Here is a 23846-nt window from a genome sequence, read left to right as displayed (position 1 = left end):
GGGAAGAAAGACGTGGGGTTGGAAGACATACATCACACTCACGCACACTTATTACAGTTATGCCCTCACTCGGAGGGTCCGAATAAATATACAGTCCAAATATTACAGTCCCGAATAAAAGAATGTTACAGTCCAAAATATTACAGAATCCTAATTAATTAACAAATTAACTAAGAAAACAAGTAAAACTAGCGTGCAAGCCAGGGACTGCCTTGCTTCTGATGGATGATGCATGTCCGGATTGTCTTGCGCGGAAATCCACCGGAATGCCCCAATTAGCCTCTGTTTACACCTGTTCTTGAAATGCGTGCCAAGCCCCAAAAAGTTGCTGATTCTTCGTTTTGCTGCAACAGAGAGCAGGAAAGGGGCATAGCAATGTATTTGCACAGATATATGCATGTCTCGATCCTCGTGCCACCAATCACGCATACCGAGGCATGATGGCCGAGAAGTCGAAATGCACAACTCAATATAGGATGAATGCACATGAAACTACAGCTAAAACCTAACTCCATCATGGGCAATCCGGAGTGTCGGTGACTGGGGAATTGAGACACATTCCGTCACTCGGAGTACGAAATGTACCTCGTTTCCCGTGCCCGGGCTGACTCCTATTCCGGACATGATGCAATATGCATGATATGCATGAAATGCAACTAAGATATAATCCTAATATACACAATGCTATGGAAATGATATGTCTCGAAATGCGTGCACACGGGCACGCAAACCGAGAAAATGCATGAATGCAATCTAAGATACAACCTAGTATGTACAATGCTATGAAAATGATATGTCTCGAAATGGGTGTACACAGGCACGCAAACCGAGAAAATGCATGAATGCAATGAAAATGAGGTGCCTTGAAATGCGTGCACACGGGCACGCAAACCGAGGCAATGGCATACGCAATATAATGAAAATGGGATGCCTCGAAATGCGTGCACACTGGCACGCAAACCGAGGCAATGGCAAAATGCTATGAAAATGAGGTGCCTCGAAATGCGTGCACACGGGCACGCAAACCGAGGCAATGGTAAAATGCTATGAAAATGAGGTGCCTCGAAATGCGTGCACACGGGCACGCAAACCGAGGCAATGGTATACGCAATACAATATGACTAAAATGGCATGGAAAAGGCAACATGGACTTATACTAACATGAGAGAGCCTCAGCCACACTCACATAGGATGCCGGCGGATAAAAATGGAGTGCCTCGAAATGCGTGCACACGGGCACGCAAACCGAGGCGATGGCAGAATGCGATGTAATGACATGAAAACATGATATGGGCTTATACCAACATGAGTGAGCCTCAGTCACACTCACATAGGATGTCGGCGGATAAAAATGGAGTGCCTCGAAATGCGTGCACACAGGCACGCAAACCGAGGCGATGGCAGAATGCGATGTAATGACATGAAAACATGATATGGGCTTATACCAACATGAGTGAGCCTCAGCCACACTCACATAGGATGCCGGCGGATAAAAATGGAGTGCCTCGAAATGCGTGCACACGGGCATGCAAACCGAGACGATGGCAGAATGCGATGTAATGACATGAAAACATGATATGCGCTTATACCAACATGAGTGAGCCTCAGCCACACTCACATAGGATGCCGGCGGATAAAAATGGAGTGCCTCGAAATGCGTGCACACGGGCACGCAAACCGAGGCGATGGCAGAATGCGATGTAATGACATGAAATGGGTAGCAATCATTCATATGGAATTTCAGCACTAAAATATGGGGGAAAACAGTCCCGAAATGAGGCGAAATGACATGAAATGCAAGGAATTGTCCCGAAATGCGAATTTAGGCACCCGAAATGGCCTATGGCTATGCCAAACATGCACAATATGGACATGCAATGCAAAGACAGAAGCTAGACAGTCCCAAAAAAGGCACTTTCACAGTTATAAACATGGCCAAACAGCAAGCATAGTTATGGCAAAAATGGCATGCAAGAATAGGGGCCAAAAGAGGGGTAATGAAGCAAGTGATATAAGAAAAACCCAAACTGAAAAATTTCCTTCTACAACATTGAAGAGGGACCAAAAATATGAATATTTACAGTATATGGCAGCCTCAAAATCAGTATAAAAACATGATAGAAATGTGATGCAAAATAAGGCTCAAAAATGGCTATAACATGAAGTATACAAAATAATCACCAAACAGAAAAAAAATGTTAATGAAACATGAAGTATAGGCCAAAACAAGGCCACTTTGAGTTCGGACCAAGGTCCAAAAACAGAAGCAAAGGGGGCTGCCAATTTATGCAAAAATGGGGCCAAATAGGGGATATAACTACAAGTGACACATGGAGGCACCAAACAATGTTGAGCCCTTCTTCAATATTGAAGAGGAGCTCAAAATAAGCCTAATATCAGTTTACAACATGCTCAAAAACAGATTTCTCATGGGCCAAAAATAGCATGCAAGATTATGACATATAAGAGGATCAATGAAGCAAGTGTATCATGGAGGGCTCAAACAGGGTTGAGCCCTTAATGAAAAGTGAAGATGAGCTCAAAAGAGGGCCCTTTTCAGTTATGGCCGGAGCTTGAAACAAAAAGCATAGGGGGCTTACCAATGGATCAAGAAAAAGGGTCAAAGTGAATAAAAGTTACTCACCCTTGAAGACTAAGACTTTTGTTGCTTCTTGGACCAATTTGCAGCTTCTTTTGCCTTTGAGAAACCTTCCTTGTTGCTGGAAATGAGGTGGTGGTGGTAGAGCTTGGTGGTGTAGAAGGAATGGAGCTTAGGGACTTAGAGATTTTCAAAGAAATGAGAGGTATAGAAATGGAGTTGTGTATGGAAGCTTGAAGATGAAGTTTTCTAACCCCAACAAAGGATATATCTTGCTTGCTATATAGGCCAAAAAGGGGGTGTAAAGGTGGGGGAAAAGGAGAGTAACTTTCCCCCACAAAATATCCCCCGGATAAAGATCTTTTCTGGGGGATAAAGCCTCACAGCTGTAAAGGGAACAGTGCAAGGAGCCCGGCCGGCCTGGTACTTTTGCTGCAGGTGGCCGGCCGGCCACACCCCCTAGCCGGCCGGCTAGGGGTCAAAAAGGTCAATCAGATTTTCTGGCCGGCCACCAACTGGTGGGGTCCTCCTACCTGTGTACAACACAACTCTGTGGTTAAAAGTCCAAGAAAGTGGGTCCAAGGGGTTCAACATTAGCCCAGAAGGAGGGGGTCAAAAGGGTCAAGTTGAATTAATGGCCGGCCATGAAATTTTAGGGTCCTCTCATGTGTGTACATCACAAATATGTGGTTCAAAGTTCAAGAAAAAGGGTCCAAGGGGTTCAACATTAGCCCGGAAGGAGGGGGTCAAAAGGGTCAAGTTGAATTAATGGCTGGCCATGAACTTTTAGGGTCCTCTCATGTGTGTACATCACAAATATGTGGTTCAAAGTTCAAGAAAATGGGCCCAAGGTGTTCAACATTAGCCCGGAAGTGCGAAAAACGGGCGCCGGAGGGCGTCGGAGGATGTATTGCTGCAACAATTGCTGGCCTCCCACCCTTCAGTGACCTCCCCGGTGATAAAACAGAGGTACCTGCCAAAAATGAACAAAAACCGTTGCAAAACGAATGCTCGGGGACCAAAACGCGCAGTTCGGGGTCCCGAAAATGGGCTGTTAAGCACCGAAAGTGGCATTCGGCCACGAAGTGGGCTTCTCAGCCCCCAGTGTCCCTCAAAAGGGAGCAAATAGGAAGTATGCCAAAAATTAGAGCAATAGGAGATGGTTAAGCGGTCCCGAACCGAGGCACACGGCCTGACGGCTCCGAAAACCGGAAATCGGACTCCGAAATGGGAAAAATGGCCTATGGCCACCAAATGTAGCCTACGGACATTGAGAGATGGTCTACGGGACCTCTCCCTCCCCTCAGGAAAAGAAACAGAGAAAACCGAGTCTGGTTCTGTCACGCCCCCAAACCGCCCCTAGTAGTTTGGTGCCGTGATGGCCAGTAACCCGAGGTTACCGAAGGCCGTCTTACAAAAATCACACACAATCAGAGTATGAAATATGGGGCTTACAAGAGCGGAAGCAAAATATACATATAAACCGAGTTGTCCATGAGAGCCGTGCATAAGTCCAATGGAATGCCATACATCAAACATCTTTACAAGTCTTACAATTTTAGATACAACAAAATGGAACACAAAATACATCCTGACCAAAAGGCTTCTCAAGCCGACATATGCCAAAACAAACAAAGAAAACATAAGCCGAGAAGCATAATCTTCAAGACGATGCAAAACGCAAATCCAAAACATGTCGGCAAAGCACCCAAAACACATCGGCTTTCACGTCTAGGCCTCAATGCCTTCTTGTTCATCACCTACATATATATAGAGAGGGTGAGCTTGGATACTCAGTGAATGATACTAGAAATAAAGGTTTCGCATGATTGATATCCAAGATTTCTTTCAAAACTATACATAGCATACTTTTCGATCAAGAGGGAAATCAAGTTCATTTGTCGGCTTTCATGTTCCTTGGATGTTAATAACATCTACTTATTTCAAGGGGTGATGACATATCAAGACAAGAGTTTCAAGACAAGCTGTGCTGCGAAAGTTTAGAGTCCTCTAGCACTAAGGACTGTCAAGACAAGCTGTGCTGCGAAAGTTTAGAGTCCTCTAGCACTAAGGACTGTCAAGACAAGCTGTGCTGCGAAAGTTTATAGTCCTCTAGCACTAAGGACTGTCAAGACAAGCTGTGCTGCGAAAGTTTATAGTCCTCTAGCACTAAGGACTGTCAAGACAAGCTGTGCTGCGAAAGTTTATAGTCCTCTAGCACTAAGGACTGTCAAGACAAGCTGTGCTGCAAAAGTTTAGAGTCCTCTAGCACTAAGGACTGTCAAGACAAGTCATCAAAACAAGATAGCATTTGATATACAAAATAGGGATAGTCATTCATGCTAGATCAAGTACTTTTCAAAACAAGGCAAGACGAGATTTATGAAAGCAAGTGTAACATAGCTTTATTAAAAATACCACTCACATAATTCTTCAAACGTCGGGGTCAAGCAAGGTCCAGTCCTACAATCACATTGCAAAGCCTATTGAATGCGCTTTCAAACAAGTCTCTCATATACACAAATGTTTTCGGAAAACATGCTGGGCACCAACCAGGTCTAGGCCGAGGTTCCACACCTCCTTGCCGAGGTGTGTTCCCGAGGGCCACATGCAAGGAAAGAGGTCGGGAAACTCTGGGTTTCCCTCTGTTGATGAACATGAAGAACATGAGTGTGAAAACATGAAAAATACGAATGCTTGATCATAATCCGCCATCACAAATCTGGGATTTTCGTGCTATGAGTTTGAAAACATGGACCTGGGTACCCGTAGTTGAAAATCATGCAAGAACAAACACAAAACATGAGTCTAGGCGAAAAGCTTTCGGATCAAAACAAGACTTTCTTGAAGAACACATGAATGTCATTTTCTCTTTCTAGAATCGAGCTTCAAAACGATGCATGGCTTACAAATCATTTTCAATCATGCAATGCAATAACATAAACATAAAGAACATCATGAGCAGATCAAGAATCTAACCTTAGAACACGGATCTAACGGTTGGATCTCTAGAAATCAAGCTTCAAGATCTACTTCCTCACTCTAAAACTCTTTCTTCCTCCTAGAGCTTCTCTCTCTACAAGACAAGGTTATGACACCAAATGATAGTTTTCTATACCCGGTTCTGGGGTTAACCCTCTGTTGAGACACATGGCGGCGGCTGATTGGGTTTTACCTGAAAAGGTGCCTGACAGACCAGACAAGGCATGGTGGAAGGTTGTTCAACAAGCAAAACGGTATGGGCTCTCTGACAGGGCAATGACATCGGCTGACAACAAGGCGTATCTAACACGCTACACAGAATAACACTCCGGCAAGGGGTGACATCGGCTAACCAAGGACTTCGTCAACTAAGGTGACAATGACCTCGGCTAGGAAGGACAACACTTGACTAAGCTGTGCCACATCTTGGCCTAGATGCGCCACACCTCGGCCTAGGTCATACCGCTCCAGGACGAGATCACTGGGGTGCAAGGTGACATCTCGGCTAACGTGGTCGAGGCAAGGACTGAGGTTGACAAGGGGTTTCAAGATACTAAGGCCAGACTAAGGAAGACCTCGGCATTGAAATAACGTCGGCTAGAGGCAAGGCGTGACCTAAGTTTCACATTAAGGAAGGAACAAGACAAGCATACTATACTTAGACAAATCACAAGGCTTCAAGACAAGGCATGGATCACATTAACTCAAGCGAAACAAACCACAACATACGCATGCAAACTAAACAAGTCATAATCACACAGATGCTCACGAACATAATGAGAACATGAAATGTGGGTCACTACAGTCTACCCTCCTTAAAGAAGTTTGGTCCCCAAACTTAAGTTACCTTGACCTACGAATAACTCCGGGTAACAGATTTTCATCTCCTCTTCCTTTTCCCATGTGGCCTCCCCGCCATAATGCTTCTCCCATTCGATTTTCACCATCGATATCGACTTGTTTCTCAACTGCCTCACTTGTCTGTCAATAATCCTCATCGGCTTCTCTTCGTAGCCCAAGTCTTCATTAACTACAACCCCGGAGTAATCTATTACATGTAGTGGGTCTCGGATATATTTTCTCAGCATCGAAACATGGAACACACTGTGGACTTGGCTCAAATCTGGCGGCAAAGCGAGTCTGTAAGCAACGGTGTTAACTTTCTCAAGAATTTCAAACGGCCCAATATATCGGGGTGCAAGTTTACCCTTCTTCCCAAACCTCGAAACTCCTGTCATCGGCGAGACCTTCAAAAATACATGGTCCCCAATTTCAAATTCTAACTCCCTCCTTCTTTGATCGGCATAACACTTCTGTCGACTCTGTGCAGTCTTAATCCTTTGCTGAATGAGTTTGATCTTTTCAGTTGTCATTCGAACCAATTCGGGGCCAATTAGAGCTTTGTCTCCCACTTCAGTCCAACATATCGGCGATTTACATTCCCTTCCATACAAAGCTTCATACGGCGCCATGCCTATGCTGGCTTGATAACTGTTGTTGTACGCGAACTCCACTAAGGGCAAATGCGATTCCCAACTTCCCTGGAAGTCCAACACGCACAGTCTGAGCATGTCTTCGAGTGTCTGAATCGTTCTTTCCGTCTGTCCGTCGGTCTGGGGGTGAAAGGCTGTGCTAAATCTCAACTCTGTTCCCAAGGCTCCTTGTAGACTCTGCCAAAATCTAGAAACGAACTTCGGGTCTCGGTCTGACACAATGGACATCGGCACACCATGAAGCCTAACGATCTCATTCATGTACAATTCGGCAAGTCGGTTGGCATTGAATGTAGTCTTGACCGGCAAAAAGTGAGCTGACTTAGTAAACCTGTCGACTATAGCCCAAATGGAATCCATACCTCTTTGTGTCCTCGGCAACCCCACTACGAAATCCATGGAGATGTGCTCCCATTTCCACTCAGGAATTGACAAGGGTTGAAGAAGTCCTGCTGGTCTCTGGTGTTCTGCCTTCACTCGCTGACAACACAGACACTGAGATACAAACTCGGCTATCTCCCTTTTCATGTTTGGCCACCAAAAGGTCCGCTTTACGTCCCGATACATCTTGGTGCTCCCTGGATGAATGGCAAATTTGGAACTATGGGCCTCTTGCAAAATCTTCCTTTTTAACTCTGGTACGTCGGCCACGCACAATCTTCCTTCAAACTTAAGCACCTGATTCTCTATAGTGTATCCCGGCCTCGGCTTGGTGACGAATTCATCAGTTACCTTCTTGAGGAATTTATCCTCCCTCTGACTAGTCTTCACTTCCTCAATAATAGTTGGTTCCACCGAAACCGCTGTCAGGCACGCCAAACTTCCAACTAACTTCCTGCTCAATGCGTCGGCTACGGAATTTGCCTTACCTGGGTGGTACTGAATCTGCATGTCATAATCCTTCAGTAGCTCGAGCCATCTTCTCTGCCTCATATTTAACTCTTTCTGAGTGAACAAGTACTTCAGACTCTTGTGGTCGGTGAAAACTTGGCAAGATGTTCCATACAGGTAATGACGCCATACCTTCAAGGCAAAAACCACGGCAGCTAGCTCCAAATCATGGGTAGGATAATTCTTTTCATTGGGCTTCAACTGACGAGACGCGTACGCTATGACTTTACCTTTTTGCATTAAAACGCAACCCAAACCTTTGTGTGAAGCATCGCTGTAAATCTGAAATTCTTCATTAGCTGATGGTAGTACCAAAACTGGTGCTGTAACCAACCTCGCCTTCAGCTCCTGGAAAGCTGATTCTCTTTCGTCGGTCCATTCATAAGCTGTTCCCTTCTTCGTTAGTTGTGTCAATGGCACTGCAATCCTCGAGAAATCCTTTACAAACTTTCTGTAATAACCTGCCAAACCCAGAAAACTACGAATCTCGGACACGTTGGTCGGCGTCGGCCAATTCACAATGGCTTCAATCTTACTGGGGTCAACTGATATACCGTCTTCATTAATCACATGCCCTAGAAACGAAATGCTGGAAAGCCAAAACTCGCATTTACTTAACTTGGCGTACAACTTCTTATCTCTCAAGGTCTGCAGGGCAAGTCTCAGATGATTCTCGTGCTCGCTCGCACTCCCAGAATAGATCAATATGTCGTCGATAAAAATAATGACAAATTCATCTAGGTACGGCTTAAAGACTCTGTTCATCAGGTCCATGAATGCTGCTGGGGCATTGGTTACTCCGAAGGGCATCACCAAAAATTCGTAGTGGCCATATCTTGTCCGAAAAGCAGTCTTCTCGATATCCTCGGCTTTAACCTTCAACTGGTGGTAGCCCGACCTAAGGTCAATCTTGGAAAAGACTCGTGCTCCTCGTAGCTGATCAAGCAAATCATCGATTCTTGGCAATGGGTATTTGTTCTTAATGGTCACCTTATTAAGTTCTCTGTAGTCAATGCAAAGACGAAGGGTGCCGTCCTTTTTCTTAACAAATAAGACGGGTGCTCCCCACGGTGAAGTGCTCGGCCTGACGAATCCCTTATCCAACAATTCTTGTAATTGCGATTTCAGTTCTCTAAGTTCAGCTGGAGCCATTCTGTAGGGTGTTTTGGAGATAGGTTGTGTTCCTGGCAAGACGTCCACAGCAAACTCTATTTCTCTATCGACAAGGTGGCCAGGCAACTCAGTCGGAAAGACGTCGGAGAATTCCTCCACAACGGGTATGTCGGCTAACTCAACATTTCCATTCAGATCACTTAGTGTACTGCATAAGTAACCCTTACATCCTTTTTGGATCAACTTGTAGGCCTTCATGGATGAGATTAAGTAAGGTGGGGGTACAACTCCTTTACCCTGGAAAATGACCTCGGCTTGACTTGGGGTCTTCAATGTGACGTTCTTAGTAACACAATTAATGGATGCATGATTCGCCGCTAACCAGTCCATTCCCAATATAACATCGAAGTGAGTCATGTTTAATGGCATCAAATCAACTAACAATTCTACACTCTCAATCATAGCAATACACGCCCTATAAATGGATGTAACAATCATATTTCTCCCAGATGGGGTAGACACAGATAATACATAATCAAGGGGTTCTAATTCTCTATCCAACTTCTCGGCGAATATAGTGGACACAAATGAATGCGTAGAACCCGAATCAATCAGTACGTATGCATCTTGAGAACAGATTGAGAGGGTACCTGACACTACCGCCTCGGCATTCTGGGCGTCTCCTGGTACTAATGCAAAAACTCTGCCCTGCCTCGCCTGTATTCCCCCGATGTTATTCTTCTGTGTAGAGCCCGAGGTGCTTCCATTCCTCTTCCCATCATCGGTCCTTGCTTTCGGGCAGTCCTTCACGCGATGGCCTATCTCGCCACACTCATAACAAGCTCCCGTTGCCCAACGACAAACCCCGAAATGTTGCTTTCCACAACTCGCGCACATCGGCTTGGCGTTACCTTCCTGATTTGAGTTGCTGGAACTGTCTGTGCTTATCTTCTTCTTGGCATTGAACGGAACTCGGCGATTGTCATAACTCTGTCTCTTCCTCTGACCCTCACCCGAACTCTGGTACCGGTTCAAGTTAGCTTCAGCCAGGATGGCCTTGTCCAGTACTCCGGCGTACGTCGGCATATTGAGCATATTGACCCGATCTTGTATCGGCCCACGCAACCCACTTTCGAACTTCCTCGCCTTTCGATACTCGTCATCAACCATATGAGGCGCATATCTCGCCAGTTCAGTAAAGGCGCGATCGTATTCTGCGACCGTCTTGTTCCCTTGGACCAGATTCTGAAACTCCGTGGTCTTTCGGTCTCGGACGCTGAGGGGGAAATGCTTGTTGTAGAACAACTCCAAAAATTTTGCCCAAGTCAAACCCGGATTGCTTTCTCGGACCATCATCCACCACCTACGAGCATCGTCGTCTAACGTGAATGCTGCCAGAGATACCTTCTGAGCGTCTGTACTGGGGAAAACTTCAAACAACTTCTCCATCTCTAAAACCCATGCCTCGGCTTTCATTGGTTCTATGCCTCCCTGAAATCTCGGCGGTTTCATCTTCTTGAACTCTCTGATTAGAGTTATCGTGTCGTTCCCATACAAAGCTTGCTGCGGAGGCACTTGTGGCACCGGAGGGGGTGGAGCTGCATATCGGCCATTCGTCTGTTCGGCATGCATAGAAGTGGTACCAGTATCCTGCGGCCTAGATTGCCTCTGCTCACGAACCAAGCCTTCGACTAACCTTTCCAATCTCTCCAACCTGTCTTCCGATCGATCTCGGCCAACCGGGGGTCTACCTCTCCTCATGATGCTAGGGGGGGGAGATGCAAGATGAGACTTTAAAACAACTAAACAGATAACACATATGCAAGTAACGAGCGTCTAAGCCAAAACGAGGCACACATAGTCAAGTAGCAAGCAATATGATGCAATCTTAACTTTCTTCTAAGGGAAATCCTAGGCTCTCTAGAACTCAAGGTGTGTGATTAACGTACTACAAGGATCTTGTGCTCTGATACCAATCTGTCACGCCCCCAAACCGCCCCTAGTAGTTTGGTGCCGTGATGGCCAGTAACCCGAGGTTACCGAAGGCCGTCTTACAAAAATCACACACAATCAGAGTATGAAATATGGGGCTTACAAGAGCGGAAGCAAAATATACATATAAACCGAGTTGTCCATGAGAGCCGTGCATAAGTCCAATGGAATGCCATACATCAAACATCTTTACAAGTCTTACAATTTTAGATACAACAAAATGGAACACAAAATACATCCTGACCAAAAGGCTTCTCAAGCCGACATATGCCAAAACAAACAAAGAAAACATAAGCCGAGAAGCATAATCTTCAAGACGATGCAAAACGCAAATCCAAAACATGTCGGCAAAGCACCCAAAACACATCGGCTTTCACGTCTAGGCCTCAATGCCTTCTTGTTCATCACCTACATATATATAGAGAGGGTGAGCTTGGATACTCAGTGAATGATACTAGAAATAAAGGTTTCGCATGATTGATATCCAAGATTTCTTTCAAAACTATACATAGCATACTTTTCGATCAAGAGGGAAATCAAGTTCATTTGTCGGCTTTCATGTTCCTTGGATGTTAATAACATCTACTTATTTCAAGGGGTGATGACATATCAAGACAAGAGTTTCAAGACAAGCTGTGCTGCGAAAGTTTAGAGTCCTCTAGCACTAAGGACTGTCAAGACAAGCTGTGCTGCGAAAGTTTAGAGTCCTCTAGCACTAAGGACTGTCAAGACAAGCTGTGCTGCGAAAGTTTATAGTCCTCTAGCACTAAGGACTGTCAAGACAAGCTGTGCTGCGAAAGTTTATAGTCCTCTAGCACTAAGGACTGTCAAGACAAGCTGTGCTGCGAAAGTTTATAGTCCTCTAGCACTAAGGACTGTCAAGACAAGCTGTGCTGCGAAAGTTTATAGTCCTCTAGCACTAAGGACTGTCAAGACAAGCTGTGCTGCAAAAGTTTAGAGTCCTCTAGCACTAAGGACTGTCAAGACAAGTCATCAAAACAAGATAGCATTTGATATACAAAATAGGGATAGTCATTCATGCTAGATCAAGTACTTTTCAAAACAAGGCAAGACGAGATTTATGAAAGCAAGTGTAACATAGCTTTATTAAAAATACCACTCACATAATTCTTCAAACGTCGGGGTCAAGCAAGGTCCAGTCCTACAATCACATTGCAAAGCCTATTGAATGCGCTTTCAAACAAGTCTCTCATATACACAAATGTTTTCGGAAAACATGCTGGGCACCAACCAGGTCTAGGCCGAGGTTCCACACCTCCTTGCCGAGGTGTGTCCCCGAGGGCCACATGCAAGGAAAGAGGTCGGGAAACTCTGGGTTTCCCTCTGTTGATGAACATGAAGAACATGAGTGTGAAAACATGAAAAATACGAATGCTTGATCATAATCCGCCATCACAAATCTGGGATTTTCGTGCTATGAGTTTGAAAACATGGACCTGGGTACCCGTAGTTGAAAATCATGCAAGAACAAACACAAAACATGAGTCTAGGCGAAAAGCTTTCGGATCAAAACAAGACTTTCTTGAAGAACACATGAATGTCATTTTCTCTTTCTAGAATCGAGCTTCAAAACGATGCATGGCTTACAAATCATTTTCAATCATGCAATGCAATAACATAAACATAAAGAACATCATGAGCAGATCAAGAATCTAACCTTAGAACACGGATCTAACGGTTGGATCTCTAGAAATCAAGCTTCAAGATCTACTTCCTCACTCTAAAACTCTTTCTTCCTCCTAGAGCTTCTCTCTCTACAAGACAAGGTTATGACACCAAATGATAGTTTTCTATACCCGGTTCTGGGGTTAACCCTCTGTTGAGACACGTGGCGGCGGCTGATTGGGTTTTACCTGAAAAGGTGCCTGACAGACCAGACAAGGCATGGTGGAAGGTTGTTCAACAAGCAAAACGGTATGGGCTCTCTGACAGGGCAATGACATCGGCTGACAACAAGGCGTATCTAACACGCTACACAGAATAACACTCCGGCAAGGGGTGACATCGGCTAACCAAGGACTTCGTCAACTAAGGTGACAATGACCTCGGCTAGGAAGGACAACACTTGACTAAGCTGTGCCACATCTTGGCCTAGATGCGCCACACCTCGGCCTAGGTCATACCGCTCCAGGACGAGATCACTGGGGTGCAAGGTGACATCTCGGCTAACGTGGTCGAGGCAAGGACTGAGGTTGACAAGGGGTTTCAAGATACTAAGGCCAGACTAAGGAAGACCTCGGCATTGAAATAACGTCGGCTAGAGGCAAGGCGTGACCTAAGTTTCACATTAAGGAAGGAACAAGACAAGCATACTATACTTAGACAAATCACAAGGCTTCAAGACAAGGCATGGATCACATTAACTCAAGCGAAACAAACCACAACATACGCATGCAAACTAAACAAGTCATAATCACACAGATGCTCACGAACATAATGAGAACATGAAATGTGGGTCACTACAGGTTCGCAAACCGAGACAAGGCACAGAAGAGGGTTCGGAAGTCCAGAGGCAGGGCTCACGGCCGCGACTCTAAAACTTCTGAACGAGCACATTATGCAACATCACCAAGCGCTCAATCGGTGACGTCTGAGTCTTAAGATCGGTCAAAAATAGGGTGTCTACAGTTGCCCCTCTTTGACAGAACTCGAAAGTCATAAGTGACGGGAGTGAATGTCAAAGCCCAGAGACGACCCATTTTTGACAAGGCCGAAGACTTAGACAAACATACGGGATAAACAGGGATGTGCCCGCAGGCATGCCCGCAGGCAGGGGGCAAAATGCGAATGATATGCAAGAAGCCGAAGGTAACCCAATGATCATGCAAATGCAGCAAGCTGTAATGAAGCAAGTATTCGCAAATAGATGCAACAGTTTTAAGCAAGAATGCAAAGCAACAACTACATTTCATGCAGTTAAGAATGCGGAGGATTATTCAATCCCCGCCACGTCTCACACGGAGAAGATACGATACCTGCGCAATTCGTCCGGTCGCACCAGCCTCAATTGAACCGTACATACAATATCGTGCCTGCAAAAGAGAGAAACTCAACGAGCACAATATGCTAACAACATGTATTTAATGTGATTCCGAAAGTTCGACACACGCAGTGCCGGTGAGTGAATGCATCGCAATGCAAGAATGGAACATGCGTGACAACGCATGCTCAAACATGGAGGTATGCCAATATCAAGAAATGTACATGACAAGGCAAGTATGCTCATGAGAATGCAAGATAATGTGACACGAGCATGAATCAGGGTGTTCATTTGTCATGAAACAACGAGTACGGAAACGCGTGTTTCGGCGAAGGTAACTCAATCGCGGCCTCCGATCCACTTCCCTGAAAGGTTACAACTCATTAAAAAAGGATACACTTTGATTTCGATGAGTGATGATGAGACACATGTCAGAACTTGAAGCCGAAGTTCCGGCGGAGCTTTTTCGCGACCGGAAGTGTACTTTTCTTGAACTTTTTCAGGTCCCGGGAACTCCGATCTTCCTCAAAATTTGCAGAGAGCTAGGTGGGCATGTGGGGGACATGGCCAGCCGTTCATCTTCCCAAGGGGAGGTGGCCAACCGGTTTCCCATAAAGCTAATGGCTGGCCGGCCAGTTATACAAAAAGCAGATAGCTGGCCGGCTAGAAAAAGGGGCCGGCCGGCCATATGCCAGATCCGAGGGCAGTTTGGTCTTTTTCACCCCCTTCCTTCATGCTTCTTCAACCAAGACTTGAGGCCTATAAAAGGCAGCCGAGGCCCCTTCCTTTCTTGCCTTCTACACCACTTTCTTTTCCAGATCTGAGTTTCATACGCGTTTTCCAACGCCCCATGCAAATTGTTTCCACAAAAACATTCAGTTTCAAGCACTTTAAAGCGATTAAATTCCGGCTTCGGAGCTTCTTTTTGCATTTTCGCCACTTGAGGTAAGTTTATCTCAATATTTGGAATATTTTCTCGGGAGTTGACTTTTGTTGACTTTTTCCAATTTTGGCTCATTTTCGCTCATTTTTGCTCCTTTTGCAGATTCTTTGAAAATGGCGGGTAATTCTCCCCACGGCGGAGGTTTTCCAAGTGCCGGCGATGATTTCGATCCTATGACTCTACCCCCGAGGACCCGACCTTTTATTCCCGGGAGGTACCGTCCGCCAGCACATGTCCTCCCTCGTGCTGTCTTCCGTCACTTCACTAGCTTTGACGAGCGAGCACCCGTGGATCTGCTTCTCCGAGAGCCGGAGCATCACCTCTCTCATGAGGCCCGAGAGGTATTTACTTCATTTTCTGTATTTTTCCTAGATTTCGCACTTTTGCCATGCTTGAACACGCAGTTTAGCTTATGACATAGTACTTTGCTTGCATCCTGAACATGTAGTTTAAACACTCGAATTTCTGAACACTCGGCTCAAACACTGATTTGTCGAACACACAGCCTGAATTCGAAAGTGAACACACAGCCCACACTTTACATTTTCTGAACACGCAGCCCAGATTAAATAGTGAACACGCAGCCCACACTAGTTGAAATTTGAACACGCAGCCCAAACTTTAAATTTTCTGAACACGCAGCCCAGATAGATAGTGAACACGCAGCCCACAATTTAACTGAAAGTTGAACACGCAGCCCAAACTTCAAATTTTCTGAACACGCAGCCCAGATAGATAGTGAACACGCAGCCCACAATTTAACTGAAAGTTGAACACGCAGCCCAAACTTCAAATTTTCTGAACACGCAGTCCAGATAGATAGTGAACACGCAGCCCACAATTTAACTGAAAGTTGAACACGCAGCCCAAACTTCAAATTTTCTGAACACGCAGCCCAGATAGATAGTGAACACGCAGCCCACAATTTAACTGAAAGTTGAACACGCAGCCCAAACTTCAAATTTTCTGAACACGCAGCCCAGATAGATAGTGAACACGCAGCCCACAATTTAACTGAAAGTTGAACACGCAGCCCAAACTTCAAATTTCTGAACACGCAGCCCAGGTAGATAGTGAACACGCAGCCCACAATTTAAACTGAAGGTTGAACACGCAGCCCAAACTTCAAATTTTCTGAACACGCAGCCCAGATAGATAGTGAACACGCAGCCCACAATTTAAGTAAAAGTTGAACACGCAGCCCAAACTTCAAATTTTCTGAACACGCAGCCCAGATAGATAGTGAACACGCAGCCCCACAATTTAACTGAAAGTTGAACACGCAACCCAAACTTCAAATTTTCTGAACACGCAGCCCAGATAGATAGTGAACACGCAGCCCACAATTTAACTGAAAGTTGAACACGCAGCCCAAACTTCAAATTTTCTGAACACGCAGCCCAGATAGATAGTGAACACGCAGCCCACAATTTAACTGAAAGTTGAACACGCAGCCCACAATTTAACTGAAAGTTGAACACGCAGCCCAAACTTCAAATTTTCTGAACACGCAGCCCAGACAGATAGTGAACACGCAGCCCACAATTTAACTGAATTTGCATGTAGCTTATTTCACTTCATCGGCATACAGCCCATTTCATCTCATTGGCACACAGCCCAGTTCAATCTCATTGGTACACAGCCCATTCATTCCATTGGCACACAGCCCATTCATTTCATTGGCGCACAGCCCATTCATTTCATTGGCGCACAGCCCATTCATTTCATTGGTGCACAGCCCATTCATTTCATTGGTGCACAGCCCATTCATTTCATTATTGACACATGTATTCATTCTGAATGCAGGTTGGTTCCCGCAGTGTGCGGGGGTATGGTTCCACCATCGCGCGGGACTGGTATGCCGAGCTCCCGGAGGCCGTCCGAGATTTGGTAGATTTGGCAGGATTCGGGCCTTTCTGCATCGGGTTGTCACGTTGTCCTGCCAGGAGGACACTGATGGCAGCCTTGGTAGAGAGATGATGGGACACCACCAACTCCTTTCATTTCTCTGCTACCGGGGACATGACCATGACCCCTTTTGACTTCGCTGTATTGACCGGCCTTGACATCGGAGGTTGGTCCATCCCCTACGATGAGGATATGGGCGAGTGGGAGGCCGCCTGGATGTATCTATTGGGGGCTCGCCCACCTGTTGACAGGGTCTCTGGGAGAGTCCGATGCACTTGGTTCTCTTCCCATTTTCGGCGGGCGGAGATGGTGCCTGAGACTCCCGAGGAGACAGAGCAGTATGCCTGTGGTTTCCTCTTCGGGACTACCCTGTTTGCCGACAGAGGGAACACAGTTGGGCTATACCTGCTGAGCGCTCTAGTTGACCTATCACAGGTCCATCGATATGACTGGGGTGGCGCCGGCCTGGCTACCCTTTACTTTTATATGAGCGCGACCTCCCGCGGGCGGGGCGATTTACTTGGCGGCTACTGGAGAGCCTGGGAGGTACTTTTCTGTCCCCTTGATTTACATTTCTGCTTTTCATTACTTGTACATTGCACTCACAGCGCACTTTTACAGTCTGTATTTTGCCCTCAGCATTTCGTACTTACATTCTGCACTGCTTTTCTCAGTTATGGGTCTATGTATACTTCCCATCATTAGCCCCAGAGTTGGAGGTGGCGGGGATTCTCATGACCCCATATTCATTGGTGTTCGAGGGCCTGCACCGGCCGAGACCTCGAGAGACCCTCCTTAACCTGCGACAGTACTTTGACACTGTGCGACATTCAGAGGTACCTCAGAACTTTCAGTTCCTTTCATTTTCATCTTTGATTTGCCCTGTATATTCTCGATTTCTGATTGGTTTATGCATTTATCATCCGCAGATCACATGGCAGCCCTGGGTGTCCCTGGGTGATGGTCTCCGACTTCAGTATACCGGAGCGTCGGACATCTCCCAGTATAGGGTCCTGCTTGAAGGGCCGGTTGGCAGGGTATGGTTCCTGGGGGAACGCTTTCTGCGCCAGGTATGGGGGTATCTTTCTCAGGATCCTCCCGCAGTACCTCCAGCCAGTATGCGGACTGCTGACAGGCTCTCTTACTCGGAGGTAGTCGGCGCCATGCTGGGTAGTGATGCTTTACTACACATTGAGGAGGGGGACTACACCATTTACCGTCACATATATTTGATGCCTCCATTGACGGGAGCTCATATCCCGATGATGAGGCTTGCCGGTATGTCATCCTCAGGCCAGGCTCGGGCTCGGGCTGCAGACGCCCCTTCTACTAGCAGGGCTGGTACATCTAGAGGTGGGAGTAGACCGGTTCCTCCGGTTCCGTCGACTCATCCTCATCCCGGATGGCCAGATATGCCGACTGAGTTGATGGCGTGGCAGTATGGGGCTATCTCTCCGACTCCGATCCCGCTAGAGCCTCCGATGCCCAGTGATCGATACGCCATTGATCCGGACTCACCGCCGGTATGCTCCACTTTTTTTATTCATCATTCAGATGTTTAGACACTCTTCTGTTCACTGATGATTATGAGCTCATTTTTGCAGCCATCGCGAGGGTACATGGAGGAGGTGGTTGGAATGGTGGCCACACTCGAAGGCATGGTCCTGCGTAGGGAGGCACAGTTGTCTGTCGCGGGCATTCAGGTACCCTTCAGTTTTCTGGCATTTATCATACTTCTGATGACATGCTGATTTCTACTGCATCGATAGACTATTTGTGTAGAGCACATCTGACACACACCCCACTTGTACACTGTATTTACATGCACCCACTTCATGTAGCCTTTGCTTGTATCTGCATCTGATGTATATATTTGGACTGATGCATTTGAATTGAACTCTTTGTTTTCAGATGCCTTCATGGTCCGGTCAGCCGCAGGCCAGGCCACTTGGGCCTCCTTGGGGAGCTGGGCCATCTGGGCCTTTTCAGGGAGTTGGGTCATCTCGGCCTTTCCGAGGAGCTCGAGGAGGGCCTGTCCGCAGACGCAGGGCTCACGTTGTAGAGGTGGAGCCTGATGAGGAGGAGGAGGAGGCTACCGACCGTCAGTCAGAGACATCTGCTGAGGAGGGGGGCTCCGGTTTTGGCTCGGGGAATAGAGGCGAGGCTGAGGGGGATCCTGAGGATGACAGCTCCGACTCAGATGATGATGATGGTGCGGAGGTTGTCCCGCAAAAGAGGATGAGGCGTGTTTCTCGTTCCCGCTCCCGAGGACATTGATGTTGCTATTTCCTGCTTTATTTTTCTTTTTGCTAGTAGTTTGTAGCACTTTGCACATTGTTAGGCAGTTTTATTTTTGTAAAACTTGTACCTTTGTTTGTTGTAAAGCATGATGAAATGAAATAGCTTTTGAAAAAGTGTTTGTATTTTAAACTTTTAGCATCGTATCGCATCAATTTATTTCGCACAAAAATGAAATTGAATGGAAATGCGCATTGCGTAATCACCAAGTCAGGTAGTGAACCGACGCAACAAACTAAGCAACTCAACTTACTAAGATATAACAGAACCTTAGGAAGTTTACAACTCGATAAGCAAAATGCAACAATGTTGACAACGCAAATAAACAAGACTTTAACAAAGATTGCTTAAACAGAGCGCAATGACTCAAAAACACGAAACACGTCCGCTCGACAAACAACTCAATAAGCAAAACAACAACTCAATAAACAAAACAACAACTCGATAAACAAGACGACAACAGAGTGTACTTCTGATGATCTGGGCATCGGAACGCATCCAAAACGGAGGGAGATGAAGGCCTTTGACTCTCCCGTTGCATGGAAATGCTTGGAACTCTCCCTCGAAGGGTAAAACAGGGCCAAGGAGATACACTGCAGCATTGCCGGCCATCCTTGGGAGCCGGCCGGCCATTTTTTGTAGAGAGAGACAGCTGGCCGGCCATTTCTGAAAAAGTAAATGGCTGGCCAGCCAGAAAAGGTGGCCGGCCGGCCACTTAGTCCTGCAGCCACCAGATTTTTGACACGTGTCCCCGTGAATAGTGTTTTTCCTTCTATAAAAGCCTCAACTTCGGGAACATTCATTTCACCTTAGTTTTAGACAAAGATGGAGGCGTTTCTCGTAGAAAATGTCACATCTTGGATCTCTTCTTTGGATGGCTCGGAAAAGCTGAACTTCCGGGGTTTCGGCTTGAATGCACTATTCACGCTGAGCCGTACTCCGCTATAGCTCCCTTTTCTCCATGCCGCGGCAAGGTTCTGGAATCCAGTGACGCATGTTTTTAGCTTTGGCGGCCAAGAGATGTGTCCTACTTTCGAAGATTTTCAGGTTTTGATGGAGTCTGAATGCTCTGAAGTGATCTTGCCCCAGCTCCGTTTTGGCCATGCTCAGGCTTTAGGGCGGATGTGTGGGCTCACGGCGCATGACGCTCGATCTCTGATCTGCAGTGGGGAACTGGACATCCTCGGTTTGATCCATCGTTTTTCCGATGCGGGTGACCGCAGTAACCATTATTGGCAGGGTTTCCGGCAACACGCCCTCTGCTTATGTTTGTTGTCTTACTTTCTGCTTTCCTCGGGCTTCGGCGGGGCTAGCATTCGCCTGATTGAAGTCGCCCAAGGTTTGAGAGAAGGAAAGATCTGTATTGCCATGACCTTGGCCGAGACACTGATGGGCCTAGATTCTGTCTATCGCCGGGAGGCGACTAGGTTTGCTGGGAGTCCACTGCTGCTGCAGGTAATGTTTCCCACCCGACCTTTCATATATATTTGCTCACATCACTCGACCCTCAGGCTCGGTTTTTCTCACAAAACCCTTGTCTCACTTTTCTCTCATCGTACATCTTTCTGTTCTTTATTCTCTCATTTTCCATCCCTCCCCTAGGTATGGTTAATGGACAAGTTGCAGGTTGTGGACTCTTGCCCGGCCTATTCAGCTCGAGGCTACTTCTTTCGGCAGCGCCTAGTCAATGCTCTTGACGAAAGGTGGTGGTTCGATTGGATGTGCAATTTGTCCGCAGACGGCATTGCTTGGCGTTGTCCTTGGCTCAACCACCCGGCAATGAGCTATAGTATGTCCCGGCTGATTGGGATCCAATTGATTGGTCTAACCCACTGCGTATTTTATTTTCCGTTCCGGTTCCTGCGTCAGTTTGGTCATGATCAGACCTGCCCACCGGAGGGGATTGAGTACCCAGCTGCTTTCCCGATCCGGGGTGTACAGCTTGCTCGATATGCCACGGCATGGAGGACTAGAGAGCTCCTGGCCCCTGCTTCAACTTTCAGTTGCACTTTGTCCGATGAGTGCTTGGATTGGCTCAATGAGGAGGCACAGGTTGGGCCTAGCTTGGCATCAGATGCTTCGTCCAGCTCTGGGAGGGGACGCAGAGATACTTGATTCAACTATGCCCCAAATTTATTGCTTATTTAGCGTTTTCAAGTTTTCTTTATGAATGTACTAAAAAAGCAACCTCGATTGTAATGCAAGAGCAGGAGAACTTAGTTTTGAAATCAATGAAATTGAAGGTTATGGTACTGAAAATTTTCCGCTTTTGGTCCAAAAATGGTCTTAGTCGTAAAAAGATTGATTTGAACAAAGTCAACTTTTATTAAAACTTTTCAAAACTATTTTCGATGTGGATCAGAACTGGACACGCCGAAAATCTGTCACTGAGATGCACAACCCCAGATCCCTGCAACTGGAAAGTTGGCCCTAGTCTGAAGAACAATGCGGCACTTCATAGCAACGGAAAGTTGCCCCTTGTCTGAGTAACTTTGCACCGTCGCGGCAACGGAAAGTTGCCCCTAGTCTGAACAGCACTGTACCGGAGATCACGATAAATGCTGATGGATAAAGATGACTGAGATGATCAAAATGGACAGAGTTGATCGGGGAAAAGTTTATGGCTGAACTTCAAGGTGAAGTTGCCTACGTATCCCAAAGATGGGAATCAAGCCTTACGTAGTTCAGGCTAAGGTTCACTCGAGTATTTTTACTCTCCTTTTGCGCTCTAACTTTTGCCAAGGCCGCCCTTTGCGGGTTTTCAACCTTGCGAGCTCAGTTTTTATATTTTCTAATTTTTTTGTGCTCTGACTTTTGCCTAGGTCGCCCTTTCGGGTTTTCGGCCTAGCGAGCCTCTCAAGGATAGTATTTCTTCAACTTGTCCATATTGATCGGTTGTGAGAACTCCAAGCCATCTAGATCCATCAGAACTACAGCTCCACCTGACCAGATAGCTTTAATGATGTAAGGACCAGTCCAATTGGGTTTGAACTTGCCCCTTGGGTCGTGGATGGGAGCTCGGTTGTCTTTGAGCACCAAATCTCCTTCTTTCAGATTCCTGGACTTAACCTTCTTGTTGAAAGCCTGGGCAATTCTGCGTTGATAGCCTTGGATGTGGTACAGTGCTTTCAGTCTTCTTTCATCAAAGAGCATGAGTTCTTCGAATCTGCTTTGCTGCCAATCTGTCTCGGCTATCTGGCATTCAGCCAATACTCGTAACGACGGAACCTCAATCTCGATGGGTAGAACAGCCTCCATTCCATAGACCAATGAATATGGAGTTGCTCCAGTAGAAGTTCTGATTGAAGTTCTGTAGCCCCACAGAGCAAATGGCAGCTTGTCTGGCCAATCCCGATAGGTTCCCACCATCTTCTGCAGTATATGCTTGATATTCTTGTTGGCGGCCTCAACCGCTCCGTTGGTCTGCGGCCGGTATGTAGATGACTTATGGAAAGCCACATTGTATTTCTCCAACAAGTCTATCACTTCTTTCTTGAAGTGGGAACCATTATCTGAAATTATTTCGTTTGGCACCCCGTAGCGACAGATGATGTTGTTCCTAATGAACTTTGCGACGTGCGACGCCTTCAACACCGCGTATGATTGGGCCTCGACCCACTTTGTGAAATAATCTATCGCTACTAGGATAAACTCATGCCCGTTTGACCCTTTCGGGGTAACAGCTCCGATCACATCAATTCCCCAGACTGAAAAAGGCCATGGTGAAGTCATGTTGTACAGCTTTGACGGCGGGATGTTCATGCGGTTTGCATGAATTTGACACTTGTGGCATCGCCGAACAAAACTAATACAATCCTCCTCCATGGTTGACCAGTAGTAGCCCTGTCTGAGGATCTTTCTAGCCAGCATTACTCCATTCATGTGTGCACCGCACTCTCCCCCATGGATGGCTTCCATCAGGCGTTTCGACTCTTCAGCTTCTACACAGAGCTTATGCATTCCCAGATGACCCCTTTTGTACAGCTTACCCCCGCAGATAATGAACTGAGCAGCCATTCTTCTAATGGCCCTCTTATCCTTGGCATTTGCCCCTAGTGGATACGTCTCCTTTTCCAAGAAGTTCCAGATGTCGTAATACCAGGGGTTGCCGTCTTGAATCTCATCTATGGCGGAAATCGACTCGTATGCCGGCACGAACTTCTGATCAATAATGACTGGACGCATCCGGACTCCGGACGGGATGTCTATCATAGAAGATAGAGTTGCCAATGAATCTGCAAACCTGTTGTTCTCTCTTACGAGGTGAGTGAAATTCAGCTTCTTAAACCGAGGAATTAGCAGGTCCAAGGTCTGGTGGTAGATTATCATCCTTTCCTCCTTGACTTTCCAATCTCCTTTTGCTTGAGACACAACGAGGTTCGAGTCCCCAATGACGTCCAATCGTCTTGCCCCTAATTCTAGGGCTGCTTCCAGGCCAGCAATACATGCCTCATACTCTGCTTCGTTGTTGGAGACTTTGAACCGAAGCTTGAATGCTAAAGGGATACGAGAATCGTCAGGCGCTATCAGCAACACCCCTATCCCATACCCATACTGGTTTGACGCTCCGTCAAAGTACATCGTCCAAGTTTCATCTTCGACGTGCAGAATGGCTTCATCTGGGAA

General features: G+C 46.4%; 1 protein-coding gene across 1 annotated transcript; it reads left to right on the top strand.

Moving 5' to 3' along the window:
* The first annotated feature begins 5749 nt into the window (after positions 1-5749).
* Positions 5750-19205, top strand: LOC145793338 (uncharacterized). The gene is made up of 5 exons (XM_082876144.1): positions 5750-5803; positions 17597-17758; positions 17852-18445; positions 18527-18625; positions 18834-19205. The coding sequence occupies exons 1-5, from the start codon at positions 5750-5752 to the stop codon at positions 19197-19199; spliced, it is 1275 nt and encodes a 424-aa protein (XP_082732270.1). The 3' UTR covers positions 19200-19205.
* The last annotated feature ends 4641 nt before the right edge of the window (positions 19206-23846 follow it).

This window comes from Camellia sinensis, chromosome 6 (genome assembly GCF_055761805.1).
Source record: "Camellia sinensis isolate YWXY chromosome 6, ASM5576180v1, whole genome shotgun sequence".
Taxonomy (NCBI): domain Eukaryota; kingdom Viridiplantae; phylum Streptophyta; class Magnoliopsida; order Ericales; family Theaceae; genus Camellia; species Camellia sinensis.
The sequence above is the reverse complement of the archived record's forward strand: the minus strand, read 5'-3'. Positions and strand labels throughout refer to the sequence as shown.